Source organism: Geotrypetes seraphini, chromosome 11 (assembly GCF_902459505.1).
Source record: "Geotrypetes seraphini chromosome 11, aGeoSer1.1, whole genome shotgun sequence".
In the NCBI taxonomy this organism is placed as follows: Eukaryota; Metazoa; Chordata; class Amphibia; order Gymnophiona; family Dermophiidae; genus Geotrypetes; species Geotrypetes seraphini.
The window spans coordinates 20,060,143-20,075,522 of NC_047094.1; the positions used below are offsets into that span (position 1 = coordinate 20,060,143).

At 43.6% G+C, this 15,380-nt stretch overlaps 1 protein-coding gene across 3 annotated transcripts in view; it reads left to right on the top strand.

Moving 5' to 3' along the window:
• PDPK1 (3-phosphoinositide dependent protein kinase 1) overlaps nucleotides 1-15,380 on the top strand; it is a 121,998-nt gene that overhangs the window by 42,253 nt on the left and 64,365 nt on the right. For all 3 annotated transcript variants that reach the window (XM_033914328.1, XM_033914327.1, XM_033914330.1), the window contains one exon: nucleotides 9,485-9,751. In XM_033914328.1, coding sequence (XP_033770219.1) covers nucleotides 9,542-9,751 — 210 coding nt within the window. In that variant the 5' untranslated portion in view covers nucleotides 9,485-9,541. The remainder of the gene's footprint in view (nucleotides 1-9,484; nucleotides 9,752-15,380) is intronic.

The window sequence follows — 15,380 nt, forward strand, 5'->3', positions numbered from 1 at the left end:
TTTATCTGTCTCCACCCCCTCCCCTAGCAAGCTTGTTCAACTGTCTTCATGATCACAGCATTGTAAGCCATTCCTAATCATATACAGTGGTACCTTGGTTTAAGAGCATAATTTGTTCCAGAAGCATGCTCTTAAACCAAAACACTTGTATATCAAAGCAAATTTCCCTTTAGGAAGTAAGGGAAACTGCTTTGATTGGTTCCACCTCCTCCCCCCCTCCCCCCGAGGCTACCGGCGCTGCTCCATTCTCCCCCCCCCTTGAGGAATCCGACGCTGTTCCAAACCCCTCCCCGCGATCCGGCTTCCCCCCCTGTGAACCGGCATCCTCCCCCCACTCGCGTTGCCTCCCCCTCCACCGCGATCCTACTTTCCCCTCCCCCGAGCATGTCAATGACACTTCCTATACCTGACTTTGCACCACTGCTGGTGCCCGAAGATCCTCCCTCTTCTGGCGCGGCCTGGGCTGGGCGGTGCGTTGGAGATCATCCCTCTTCTGGTCTGGGCTGGGCTGGACTGGCTTTGAGCATTTGCGCATGCTCAAAGCCTTCTGGTTTCGCTCTCAATCTCGGAGAGAGCGAGACCAGAAGGCTTTGAGCATGCGCAAATGCTCAAAGCCAGTCCAGCCCAGACCAGAAGAGGGAGGATCTCCGATGTACCGCCCAGCCCAGGCCGCGCCAGAAGAGGGAGGATCTTCGGGCACCGGCACTGGTGCCAAGTCGGGTAAAGGAAGTGTCATTGACGTGCTTGGGGGAGGGGAAAGTAGGATCGCGGAGGAGGGGGGGGATGCCGGATCGCGGGGGGGCGCTCGTACAGCGAGGCAAGCTCGGTTTATGAGGCACCAAGTTTGCAAATGTTTTGCAAAACACTCGCAAACTGGTGCACTCGTAAACTGAGGTACCACTGTACTGTATTTGTGTCTCGTCTGTTGTCTTCTAAACGGCACAGTAGTCCTGAGTACTCTGAACTTGAGCCAGGAAGGTTCCAGCTTTCTCCCACTGGGCTTGCAATCTGTCTCACGAGATCAGTGCGTATTTTTCTGCTGATCACTCAAAACTGAAACTTCAAGCTCCGTGGAAAAATGCTGGCACCTGTATGGTTCAGATTCATAGAGCCATGCTAGCATCAGCTGTTTTAAAGAAGAATTAAAGATCTCTATGCAGCAGGAAAATTAGTTCGCACAGGACTTGAGAGGCCCACACTATTTTGTTGCCTATATATTTTGTAACTTTTGCATTTGAATAAGTCCAAAAGTACCTTACTGCTTCAGTACCACACTTATTAATTTGGCAGTAAATGTTAAATTGTCATGCTAGTAAGGTTATATGAATCTGAATCTCTGTACAAAATTGAATCTGCATTTCTAGGTCTATAGCTCAGCAGTGCCATCAGCTAAAGTTTTTAATTCATTCTGGAAGCATGCTTATAATCCAAAGCACTCGTATATCAAAGTGAATTTCCCCATAGGAAATAATGGAAACTTGGACGATTCATTCCACAACCCCAAAACTTTAATACAAAATTTTACACTGTTGTGCGTGCTTGTGTTGCGCTTACACTGTGCTCAGTTGCGATGCTTGTGTTGCGTTCAGTTGTGCTCAGCGATGTGACATGCGTATGTTGTGTGTGCTTGTATGTGGCACACGTTGACATGCTCATATTGCAAGACAACGCTTGTTGATCAAGTTAAAATTTAACAAAATGTTTTGCTTGTCTTGCAAAACACTTGCACACCAAGTTACTCGCAATCCAAGGTTTTACTGTAGTTGGAAATGAATTTTAAAGGCAAAGCATGCTTTTCCTGCCTTTCGGGCTGGAGAGATACCTTTGCCAAGACTACTTATTTGCCAGTAGAATCACTTCCCACAAACACTTACGGCGACGGAGTGATTGTGGGAAGTAATCCTTGATAAAGTGTATTGCACGCGAAACATGTCGGATTAGAGCTTTCCACGATCATCATAATAAAGGTGAAGTAAAGCTTCTAATAATAATTTATTTGCATTTGCACTGAAAGCACTTTAAAATTACTCAATGAATATTGACTAAGTACCAATGAGGAGGCAACACGTCAAGCTTACTGCTGTGATATGTAGTTGAGTGGCGAGTGGTGTTTCAGAGGTTCTATGAACATACAAAGTTTATAAAGAGTTTCATTAAAGAATAAAATAATTTTAGAACTTTATTGAACACTTGGGACTGGTGATTAAATACTCTCTCCTACCAACAGGCCCGCCTCTTTAAAATAGTGGGGCTTCCCCTTCCCGTTGCATCCTGGGATGCACTGGGAGGGGCCTAAGGCCCTGATTGGTCTGGGTGCCTAAGGATCCTCCCACACATGTTGACGTCATACATTTCAAATTCATGCTGATGTCCTTTAGCCTCTCACTTGCCAAACAAGAATACAACCATTTAACTAACTTAGTGCACCCTTGCTGTCTCTGCCACACTCAGCTCTCTACTCAAAGTATCCCCACCTAGTACTCATTCTGCTAAGCCTGCTTTCTATCTCTGTTTTTATTTACCAGAAATATCCACAGTCGCACAACTGCAGCACTAATGTAGATAAACAGGTAAAGCCTCTGCAGTAGAAGTTCTTGCTAGGGTGAAACCCACATAAATAACCTCATTTTTAAATGGTTTAAAAGTGTGTCTGGTTTTTGTTTCAGAAATTTAATCTTTATAGTTAATGGGACAATGTCTTGTTACTTATGTATATCTTAGTTGAATTGACTTCATATCTCTTTATATGTATCTGCTATGAACTATTTGTTGACAATAGCAGAATATAAATGATTTGCCATATATACTCAAATATAAACTGAAGCAACCTTTTTTCCCCAAAAAAGGAGGAAAAAAAGGTTGACTCTAATATAAAAAAAAATTTTTTGGGGGGGGGATGTTTATATTCAATTGCCCTTTGCACCCAGCCCTCCTTTCAAGTTTCAAGTTTTCAAGTTTATTAAAAGATTTTTTTAGACTGCCTATTCAAATTTCTAAGCAGTTTACAATATAAAATTACATAAAAACAAATTATAAAATTACATGAAAACATGTAAACTGGGGGATACTAAATAACATCCAAACATAACAAACAGCTTTGATTAGAACATTCATAACTTAACTTAAAACAAGGATAGTGGGGAAGAACTATAATAATTATAGAAAAGATAAAACATAAAAGGGTAAAACAATAGGTTAGGATTAAAATGGCAGTTAGTTTAAATTTTAAATTTTGCCCTTAGAAGGACAATTGTTAACCAAAGGCATCTTGAAACAAAAATGTCTTTAGTTTAGCTTTAAATTATTTTATATCGGATTCCTTCTTTGCTTCCTCCCCTTCTTCCCTTCCTACCCATCCCCAATGCTCACTATAGGCCTGCCTGAAGCCCTGGTGGTCTAGTGGTGAAATGGCACAGGAGTGATCTTCCTACCAGGGCTGTGGAGTCGGAGTCGAGGAGTCGGAGTCGGAGGAAATTTCGGGTACCTGGAGTCGGAGTCGGAGTCAGAAGTACAAAAAACTGAGGCGTCAGAGTCGGAACATTTATCTACCGACTCCATTTTTGAACTTGGCATACCAATCACGAGCGATTCTTTCAGCTATAGCACCCACTATATACACAGCACAAATGTTGCGAGCAGCTTCTGCGGCCTTAGAACCTTGATTAAAAGCAAAAAGAAGGTGGTGTCGAAAATGCTCATTTCTCTCAACTTGACATTCCATTTTAACGATCTGAAAATTAACCAGTGCTGTGGAGTCGGAGTCGGAGGAAATTTCGGGTACCTGGAGTCGGAGTCGGAGTCTGAAGTACAAAAAACTGAGTAGTCGGAGTCGGAACATTTATCTACCGACTCCACAGCCCTGCTTCCTACGCTCTTGGCTCATGAAAGCCACAATCCAAAATGCCTGCTATGTGTTCCCATTGCAGTCTCGTGGGAACTCACGACGGGCATTTTTGATTGCAGCTCTCACAGGGTAGGAGTGTGGGAAAATCGCTTCTGCCCCGCTTCACTGCTAGACAACCAGGGCTTTAAAGGTAAGGTCTTGTACGAGACAAGGAAGTATCTATGGATGACATGTAAAGCAGACGGGCTCAGCGATATGAAATTGAACAAATTAAAATACACTTCTCCCTCCGTATTCGCCGTTTCGGCACTCACGATTTCACTTATTCGCGATTTTTCATCGGCTGACTCCACCCCCAAAACGTCATCATTAAACTCAATAGGTTCTCATAGCAGGAACCCTGTAGCGTACCAAGTCACAAATAGATAATAATATATAATGAATTTTAAAGGAAAAGAATCCCCAGCGCTAACAGAACTCAGAGAGAGACGACCGAAACACCAGGTTGAATACGACCAAAAAAAAAAACCAAAACAAACCTGCACACGCTCCAGGAAAGTAGCACAAAAGAGCCTGATCTGCAAACGCCACAAATTTTCTACCTCTGGTCCTCAAAAGTAGCCCAATTTGGTGGGAAACACTCCCCACTGGCAACACTGACGTCAAGACTCGTAGGACGCCGTCCCTATAAAGGAGGCGAGCGGGGTGGAGTGGACCAGTTGGTTTAGGAGCAGCACGCGGTCTGTAATTGAACAGCTACCTTTGGACTTTAGAGGGGACAAAACTGCCCGCATCCAATAGCGACTTGAGCAATCTATTGGCTCCCTCAGTTTTTTGGACACCTCCCTCACTTGTCTTTCTGATTGGCTCTTTAGGTCTTTGCTCTACCTTATAGTGTAGTCTGCGCCGCCTGGGCGTTTCCACTCTTCTCCGTACTTCACCGCTTTGGAGGCAGCTTTCCTTGACCAACATTCAAAAGTTAATTTTGGAGTCTTTTGCTGGGGGGGGGGGGGGGGCGGGTTTCCTAGCAGGTGTGCAGGTGCGATGACTTTATCTAAGCTCCCATACCAGTTCTGTTAGCGCTGGGGATTCTTATTCGCGGTTTCAATAGCAATAATAATGTCACTTTCTCCAAAACCGCGAATAACATATTGAAAAGTTATTTGCAGTTTTTTCATATTCGCACCTATAGCCGGAACGTATCCATCACGAATGCGGAGGGAGAAGTGTATGCTTAGGCATGAGAGCTATTATAAAACATTAAAAATGAAATGAAATGAAAAGAAAAGAATGAATAAAAATTGGAAAAGACAAAAGTAATCAAAACTATAAGAACAAAATGCACTATGTATAAGAACTAATAAAACCTTGGATAAAACGGAGTGTAAGACAAGGAAGGGGATGGACCTTCCTTTTCATGGTTGCAGCATGTTTTTAGCAGGATGACGAATGATATTATAAAAAGAGCAAAGGCACTATATTTGTAGCAAAATAAGTTTTAGGTACCATGTTAAAGTTAAAGAAACATATCAAAACATGGAAAGGGTAGAACTAAGAAATGAGAGAAAATGTTTCAAAGGTCAAATACATACGAGCCGAAAAATGTGACAAAAATGCAGATTGTATAACACAGATATATAACAATACTAGTATTTTAGCCCGTTACATTAATAGGTGCTAGAATATATGTCTGTCTTTATTTCTGTCTCTCTCTTCCTCCCGCTGTCTTTCTTTCTGTCTCTTCTCTCTCCCTGGTCCCCTTTGTCTGTCTGTCTTTCTGTGTCTCTCCCTGCCCTTGTGTCTTTCTTCTTTTCTTTCTGTCTCCCTTCCTCCTGCTGCATGTCTTTCTTTCTGCTGTGGCTCCAGGAAGGAAATAGGAAATGATGTCAGCAAGGCAGGAGGCAGCAGAGAGAAGCCTGCAGGGCTGCAGTAGGCAACAAATATGAATCTATGGCCATTGGTGACATATCATTCCAAAAATCAAAAAATTCTAAAATTCAAAATATCTTTGATTCCGAGCGTTTTGGATAAAGGATGTGAACCTGTACTCTGAAGTCTATGTATGAGACATACTTCTTTTGTTATATTAGCCAAGCTCCTCTAAGTAAAATTATGTCCATATAGGGTTTAATTTACAATCTGAATTGTAGGCCTCTATTTAACAAATAGAATCCAACATTTGAATCTTGCTAAATATCATCTATAAAACCTGCCTGTTATTTGTGTACCAACTATCCCAAAGTTCCATTCAGTCTCTCTGCTGTGATCTTGGCATAAATCTTTATCAGCAGCCACAGCAGCAGCATTCCCTCCCCCACACCATTTCCATGTGCAGCAGCAGCGTTTCCCCTACCCCCCTTTCCCTTCCCGTGGTCTGGCCGGCTGGCTCCCTAAGTCCCTTACCACCCCTCCTTCCCTTCCTGCGGTCCCGACAAACCTGCCGATTCCAGCAGCATCTGCAGCACTCTACATACGCTGCTTCGGGGCCTTCTACTGCCCTGATTTACTCTGGCACGTCCCTGATGACATCATCAGAGACGCAGCAGAGCAAAGCAGGGCAGTAGAAGGCCCCGAAGCAGCGTGTGTAGAGTGCTTCAGACGCTGCTGGAATCAGCAGGTTTGTAGTCTGGACCGCGGGAAGGGAAGGGGGGCAGCAAAGGATTAAGTGAGCCAGTCAGACAGGAAGGGATGGGAGGGTCAGACCGTGAAAAAAAAGTTACCGAGTAAGTGGGGAGGCGGCAAAGGAGTGTTTGTGGTTAGCACTTCTTTTCCCGGGCTGCTATTTGGGTTCTGCTGCCGCAAGCGTTGGGGTCATTTTAAGCGCGCATGTGCACTCTGCCGACCACGGAACTACAGATCAGGCAACACGGTGGTAAGAATGCGCATGCGCGCTTAATGTTTTATTATATTAGATAATAGGAATATAAAGCATAAGTCCAAGACCTGAGTTGCCTGAAAAAAAGAAAATGACTTTGAACATAGAATTATTGATAGTGTTGTATCTAAAGAAACACATTATAATCAACCTCCATGTTTAAGTCATTGAAATATAGAGTATTTAGACCATGTTGCAACAGAATGGTGTTGATATTGCCTCCTCTTGGATTGGGTCTGGTCTTGTAAACAAAAAATTTTAAATCGCTGATTGTGTGATTGTTAGTTTCCCAGTGTGTTACTAGAAGTGCAAATGCAATACCTCTTTTGATGTTACTGCGGAGTTCTATGATCCGAATCTTCATTCTCTTGGTTTTCCCTACGTAAAGGAAAGGGCATGGGCACTGAATGGCACAGGTGATGCCAGGGGAATTGCAGTCAGAAGAATGGTATAAGGTGTGTTTGAAGTTGTTTCTAGGATTTGTAAACTCTTGCACACAGAAAATCTTTCACACTTTGTGTGTCCTAAATTGGTACCAGAATGTGCGAAGTGGGCCATCAATTGATTAGGATGCGGAAGTCTTGAGGGGACAAGTTTTCTCTTTCAAGTTTTTATGTCTGGAATAAGCAATCACTAGGTTTTTGTCTCTGAAGCATTGATGACCTTCAAGGATCTTCCAATTTGCTCTGAACTTTTGAATATCTTTGGTGCACACTGTGTCAGGGGTTGTGCGATTAGTAGGTAGTAAAAGATCTTCTCTATGACGAGCCTTTTCCTTCTCGTATCCTTCCTTGATGGCTGCTGCTGGATAGCCACGTTGTTTATATCTCATTGCCATGTGTTCCTATGAGTCCCGCAAGAACTGACCCAGCCATTTAGAAAGCTGGGTGGGCCCAGGCAGCAGTGCAGAAAGCACACTCCTGCCAGCCCATACACCTCTGGACCACCAGGCTTAAGGGGCATTTAAAGAGGTACTGCAGAGCGGGGGGTGTTTTAAAAGGAAGGAAGGAAGGACGGGCGGGGGTGTTTTTTTGGGAGTGGAAAAAGTACGTCTTATGGAGCAAAAAATACGATATGTCTTTTATATACATCTTATACAAAACAGTAAGATACATATAAAATATGTCTATTTAGTGTCCCCTGAGGAAGGTGTTGCTTACATACCGAAGCTAGGATCCTTGTTACGACCATACTTTTGAATAAAGATCATGTTTTTGTCTCCCTTGCCTTTCTATTGTACTATTTTTTGGGCCCAAAAATCTTGGTTTATAATCGAGTATATACAGTAACTTAGAGAATGACACTGGGACAAATTTTTCCCTGTCCCTGCAGAAACTCAATTTCCCCATCCCGTCCCTATGAGTTTTGTTGCTATCGCAGTCCCTTATGGTTTTAAAGTGTTTGAGGCTTCTGCAGATGAGGACAGAGCTCGCAGGAATGGGACAGGAAAAGAACTCGCTGGTATGGGAAGATGAGTTCCAGCGGAGACGTGGAAAAATTTGTTCCTGTATCCCTAAACAATTGACCCGCTCTCCCTCTCCCTCCCCCCTCACTATTCCACCTGAACTTACAGCACTGTTATAAATATAATCTGCTCTCTTCATCTTATCGTAACTTTACGTTGCTATTTATCCCCAACAGGTCCTGTCGGACATCACCTACTAAAATGTACATATTACATTTTCGCTCAGCAAATTGTATTTCTATACTATTGCCTCCTGAGGTCTCTGATCTCGGTATTTCCTCTGAATATCTACTTATTGTATTTCGCTGAATGTCCAGCACTCTTGATTGTAAACCGCCTAGAAGTTGCAAGATTGTGGCAGTATAGAAGAATAAAGTTATCATTATTATTATTCTCTATGGTAATTGTAACTGTGACTTTTTGTTAAGTGCTGCACTGTCAGCAAATCAGCTACCTTCATTTGGAGATGAAGTGTTTTTTATTAAAGATTATTTTGGGTTGTATGGTTTGGGGACAGACCCAGTGGTTTCTTTTTACAAGAATAGCAGCCACCAGGTGTTGGAAAGTACCCTTTGCTTTGTATTTGCTTAGCACGGAAGGCAATACAGTGCTTGCCTTCTCTCTACAATTTCTTGTTTTGCTGTGGATAGCATTCCTAGTAAGTGGGAGTTTCTGTTAAAGCTGAGGTGTAATACAACAAGAAACTACAAATTAAATGGTTGTCTATTAATTAAATGTATGGGATTCCATAATCTGAGGCTTGTCCCTGCATATTAAATTTAAAAATGTAATAATTAAATGTAATAAATATATTCTACAGTTCTTTTTGACTTTTTTTTAATGGTTCTTAACATATATATTAAAGCTGAGGTGTAGCCACATGTGAAACAGCTAGTGAATTTTACTTCACAATGTGCACAGATGTGTACAGTACACAGTTCTGCTTTTGCTGCTTCATAAAGGAAAAACCTAAAGGCAAGTTCTTCAAAATGTGTTTACGGTAGTTGTCTTTTTCCCAGGCCTCACTTTTTAAAAACCCCTGCCATATTATCTGAGGGCACTGAGAAACTATCTCCTGTCATGAAGTTTCTAGACTTCATTACATTAGTGTCTTCTATTCCGCCAGTACCTTTCGGTTCTAGGTGGATTACAAAAGAATTGGTCTGGACTAATCATATTTACGCACAATAATTGGTTAAAGTCCGTTTTTAAAAAATTTCTTTGATAGAAGCTTTTATTACCAATCAGGTTAAAAGAATTCTGCCAAAATGTAATGGCTACAATATTCTTCTCTTTTCAGTATGATGCCGTTTCCTTTTAAGCTTGTGTGGTGATATGTTCTTGCCCATCCCCATCAATGGTGAAAAATCGGACTGACTCCAACACTCCACCTGTCCCCTCCGCCAGCGGCAGCAGACAGGGCACTACCATGGATGGCACTGCAACCGAGCCGAGGTCTAGTTCCAACTCCTTACCGCATCCAGCACAGCAGCCTCCACAGCCTCGCAAGAAACGACCCGAAGATTTCAAGCTGGGGAAGATACTTGGTGAAGGGTCTTTTTCCACTGTGAGTAACCCTCCCCCCACCCTGGCAGAAACTTTTTTTCTGGCTCTACAATAAAACCTGCCATGGAGGCCTAAATTTTGGAACTATTGGGTGCATTTGTGGGTATAGTTTATTATTGAAGCACAAACTTCTTTAGCATATATTTCTCAGGTGCTCTCGGAAGCTAGTATTGACTGTCATATATCAATTAAGTATTCCTGTTAAGATGTGATTATTGCTTCTCTTGATTCTGATTGCAATATATGGGACTTGAATGGCCCATACTGGTTCTGACATCACAAATGACATACTATATGCAATGTAAATTAATCCCAGTGCTACTAATATGTGGCGTTTGTGATTCTACTCTGAATGTGGCCTCATGATGTGAAGGAGACTCCACATCATGTTGGTTATAGGAATTGGCAATCACTTTTTTTTTCTCTAATATGTTACAAAGAACCGGAAATTTTAAAAGAAAATGAAGACAAATCAATATATTCTAGTCTATGCCTTGGGCGTTACATCAGAGCTATATTCTTCTTAAACAAGAATTATATTTATTTATTTATTTTCTTACCCACTTACAAAGAACATAGTAATAGTAGCATAGTAGATGACGGCAGATAAAGACCTGAATGATCCATCTAGTCTGCCCAACTTGATTCAATCTAACAATTTGTTGGGTTTTTTCTTCTTAGCTATTTCTGGGCAAGAATCTAAAGCTCTGCCTGGTACTGTTCTTAGGTTCCAACTCCTGAAGTCTCCGTCAAAGCTCATTCCAGTCCATCTACACCCTCCCAGCCATTGAAGCATTCCCCAGCCCATCCTCCCCCAAACGACCATATACAGACACAGACCTGCACGTCTGCCAAGTACTGGCCATAGTTCTTCAATATTAGAACATGCATACAAAAATGTAAATATCCATAAAAATTGTCTTCATTTTCTGTAATACCGCCACATACAATAATGTCAACATCTCCATAAAGTATTAATATACTTTTAAACACCTCTACAAAGTAGTTTTCAATACTTTCTTAAACTTTAACAAAGTAGACACACAAAAAATAAAAAGTAAAGAACTTGGATTCCTGCAATACCAAAATTTCTAAACAAAACATTCCAAATTCCTACATAGTGGACTTATCTAAAAGAAAATTCTTCAACTACATATGATCCAAAAAAATATATAATTGTTTTCATAAATGACTAAGGATCGTTTACAAGTAATTTTAAGAAATAATGTAACTACCACAGCTAGAGCTTTAGGCTTCAATTGTGTGTGTGTATGTGGTGGGGGGGGAGGGGGTTAAAGGGAAAAAACCAAATCAAATAAAAACCATCTTTTCATTTCATTTGAGTTGACTTTGTGAGTCAGGTCACGGCTTATGGGGGCAACTAGGATTTTTTTATTTGGGAGGTTGTCAAATTGGGGTGGACGTGCTGCTAGTGTTTGGTATGGGTTCATATTAGAGAATGACATGGGGAAAAAATCTGTCCCCTTCTCCGCCCCATCCCTGGACCACCGTCCCCTTCATCGCCCCGTCCCCGAACCACCGTTCCGTTCACAGCCCCGACCCGGACCGCCATCTCCTTCACTGCCCCATCCCCGCAGCATCCATACAAGCACACATTAAGCTATGATGTGTCAGGCTCACATGGGAAACATAGTGACATAGCACAAGAATTGCATTTCTTAATAAAATATATACAAAAAAAAAAGTACAAGAAGAAGGAAGCACATGTTACCAGACACAGGTCCCAATCGGAATACTGCACGGTGTCTAAACTGACTTCCCAAGGTGAAAATCGTGCATTTTGGTGACTCTTCTCAGGCCAAGTTGGGGAGACTTTCTGTTCCCCTACCAGGAAGTCTCTACTTTTCAGCTCTCTGGGAAAGGGGATCTCCTTGTGTGTGGCCTTAGCATCTAGAACAGCACTCCCCCCCCCCCCAACCTCCCAGGGAGCCCGCAAACTCCGATCCTGCCTCACTCCTGCAGCGCGAGCAGTTTCCCGCCTCGTCCTCCATCCCCCAGCGCTACGAGTGTGCCGGATGGTGGGGTTTCTGGGGGTTAACGCGGATACCTGACTCCGGGCGACTTCTTCGCAGCCGCTTTGTAGCAGTGTTGCCTCTCCCTGAAGTAGAGAGTGGCAGACGCCCCGGTGATGAGGGAGATGAGCAACAGCACCAAATCCGCACCTCCGCCCAATCCAAATATCTCCTTACTCCTTCCCTGCCCCTTACCTTCGTGGCCGGCGATTTCTAAACTGCCTTCTTACAGCAGCCGGAGCGTTGAAGTTGCATATGGCTGCCGGTAAGGTTGTCTCTGATGCAACTTCTTGTTGTGTCAGAGATGACCTTTAAGGCAGCCACACACAGCTTCAACGCTCCTGCTGCTGGTAGGAAAGCAATTTAGAAATCGCCAGGCAGGGAGGGAGTAGGGAGATGTTTAGACTCAGCGGCGGCAGTAAGGAGGGAGGGAGCACGATAGGTGACCGTGCGTGTTCCCTCCCTTAACTGCGGGGACAAGGCCATTCACCGCTCCACGGGGCGGTGAATAGCCTTGTCCCCGTAGCCACGGTGAACACAGTTTTTCTCCCACCATTTTGGCGGGTTACCCGCGGCTACCCTTTGATAGCTGCGGGTAACAGCCACCGTGTCATTCTCTAGTTCATATCAAGGGATAGAAAGGTACTGCTAGATACCAGGGAGGATTTGGAAGGGATGTCACAACTTTTTTTTTTTTTCTGGTGACTTCCCCCCCCCCCCCCTTTAAAGTCTCCCTTACTGTCAGTGTATGCCCTGATTGTTGCCCTGATAGGAGGAGAAATGATTTTCAGTGTGCTGCAGATTTTGGCAATAATTTGCATGCTCATTGATTACACTTCCCCCTCCCCATTCGCGGTTTCTGCACTCGCAATTTCACATAATCGCGATTTATTTCTGGGGAGGGGGAAAATAAAAAAAAACATATTTTTTACCAACCTGCCGCCTTCCCGGCCTTACCTGGTGGTCTAGAGGGCTTTCAAGGCAGGAGCGATCTTCCTACGCTCCTGCCCCATGCAGATTGCCATGAGGAAATGGCTGTAGGGAGTTCCCGTCATAGTCTTGAGAGACTACAGGAACTCACAGCAGCCATTTCCTCATGGCGATCTGCACGGGGCAGGAGCGTAGGAAGATCGCTCCTGCCCTGAAAGACCTCTAGACTACCAGGGAAGGCAGGGAAGGCAGCAGGGAGGTGGGGGTGGGTCAGAGCCGGATAATCGTGGTTTATCGGCATTCGCAGTCCGGCTCTGCCCGTATCCCCCGCGAATAACGAGGGAGAAGTGTACTACATTCGGGTGAATTTGTTTTGCAAAGACCATATGACTTCTAATGTGTGGCTTTCTACTTTTGGCTCCTGAGAGCCATACAGCGTCTGAATCTGAGCCACACTCTTTCATGGACTTTGACATGGCCTCTGACTAAATGTAAAAATTTTGCAGGGGGGGTAATTCTGTGCAGATTCTGTATTTTACAGGATTCCACCAGTAGGAAGACAGCAGTTTGCAAAGTTCTGTGTGTTGAACCATTTTAACATTTTACTGGGGGGGGAGGGGGTTTGCTACTAAAAGTGCAGGATGCAGTCGGGAAATGATACAGAAATTCAGTAATGAAGAAAAATTTATTCTCTGTATTATTTGCTACAATGGAGCCAGTAATTATTTTTATTTTATCTTACTTTTTATTTTGAAATCTGAAAAAATACAACTTATGAAGCACACTGTTTTTTCTTTGGTGCCCACCATCCCCCCCACCCCCCAAAAAAATCCCCAACAATATGCTGGTGTTATACCCTCCTTCGCCTCCCACTTCTACTATCCAGCCCTTCTCATATTATTGTATCCAAAAGCTGCTATTCCTATACTCCCAAATCCCTCTTCCCACCCCACCCCTTGTAATTTTGATTCAAAACATAAGTTATTAATCCTTTCCGACAGCCTGTTTTGTGATACTTACATGGGGGTGGGGGCAGTTTTCAAACTGCCTGCTTTGTTGAAGTCCTTTGGATACTTTTTACCTAAGGACTTTTACCAGATCTCAAAGGGAAAATATGCATGTGCTTTCCCTTGGAAAATGTTTGTAATTGCAGATTTTTGCACCCACTTGTGTAATTTTGGCAGAAAAATTATTAAAAATATTTGCCTCACAAGGGGGGAATTCATCAAGCAGCGTTAAGTCTCTTAATGCACATTAAGGCCCTAACACACACTAAATGCTAAGAAGCAGTAACTTTTTGTCTTTGCTGCAATGTTTTGAACTCTTCAATTGCAGTGATTAGTTTTTTTTAGCAACCTTACATAGCATTACCCCAGGACAAGAAGGCAGCATATTCTCAACATATGGGTGAAGTCATCCACAGAGCTTCACAAACTTGCTTGAAGAACTTCAGAAAGTTAGCGACTGCCGCATGCGCGAGTGCCTTCCCGCCCGATATAGGGCACACATCTCCTCAGTTTTAATTTTTCCGTGAAGCTGAGAAGTCCCTACTTCGAGGCTCTCTGCGAGTGACTAGTGCTTTTCAGCCGCGGCTCGTCTTTTTTTCGTCGAGTGTGTGCTTCACGTCTTTTGGTTTTTCTACTAACTAAAAAAAAATAATTATACTTTCTTGTTTTGTTTTCCATTTTTGACGGCAGGGCCTGCTCCATGGTCTCAGCCATTTTCCCCTCCATGTCCCATCCAGTCACTGGATTCATAAAGTGTAGCCGGTGCCAGTGCTCAATTTCTATCACAGACCCGCACAACTGGTGTATACAGTGTCTGGGCCCAGATCACTGTCCGGTGTCTTGTGTGTGCTGTGCTATGCTACAGCAATGGTCCCTGAAGAGACATCGAGTACAACAATAAAAGATCTTTGGGACCATGATCATTCTTCCGATAAACCCTCGACCTTGATGAAGCATGCCTTGTTGCCCAGGACATCACCTGTGGGGAAGACCTTGATCTTGAAGTCGACCTCAAAGTCATCGATGTCTCCTGATGAATTGAGGTCTACCTCGAAGTCACCAACTCAGGGTATGCTAGGTAAGAAGCCAACAGCTTCCCAGTTGGAGTCTCGGGCCATTCAGGCTGCGAGTCTAGACGGGCCGACCATTCAGAGACCACGTTTGCGGCTTGCCTTCAAATCCCGAAGTATATCATCATCATTGATGTCACCCTCGTGCACTGCAGCACTGGGGATACCGTTGACACAGTCGGTATTGGTGCCTGATTTGAAAGGTATGATTGATGCTATCTTTTGCACAGAGTTTGGCAACATGATGGCCAAGTTCCATCCCACCTCGACACCCCTAACTGCAGACCAGTCTGAGCATAGTTCTGCAGCATTGAAAGGTGTCAAAGCCTCAAGACTGCCTGAGTGTCATTCATCATCTTCGGGTCATGTCTCGCAACATCCGTCCAGGTCACCGAGATCTAAGCATCGATCTTTGATGAGGCATTTTAACACCTCCATTGAAGCAACATTGAGGTTCGGAGCAGCAATCGATATCGCCTCGACACCGATCATCGAGGCGAGACTTGCTCTCCTCTCAGCTTTGTTCTTCGAGGCAAAGATCATCTTCGTCCAAGCAGCGAGTGTCGAGACACAGATCTTCATCTTGGGCT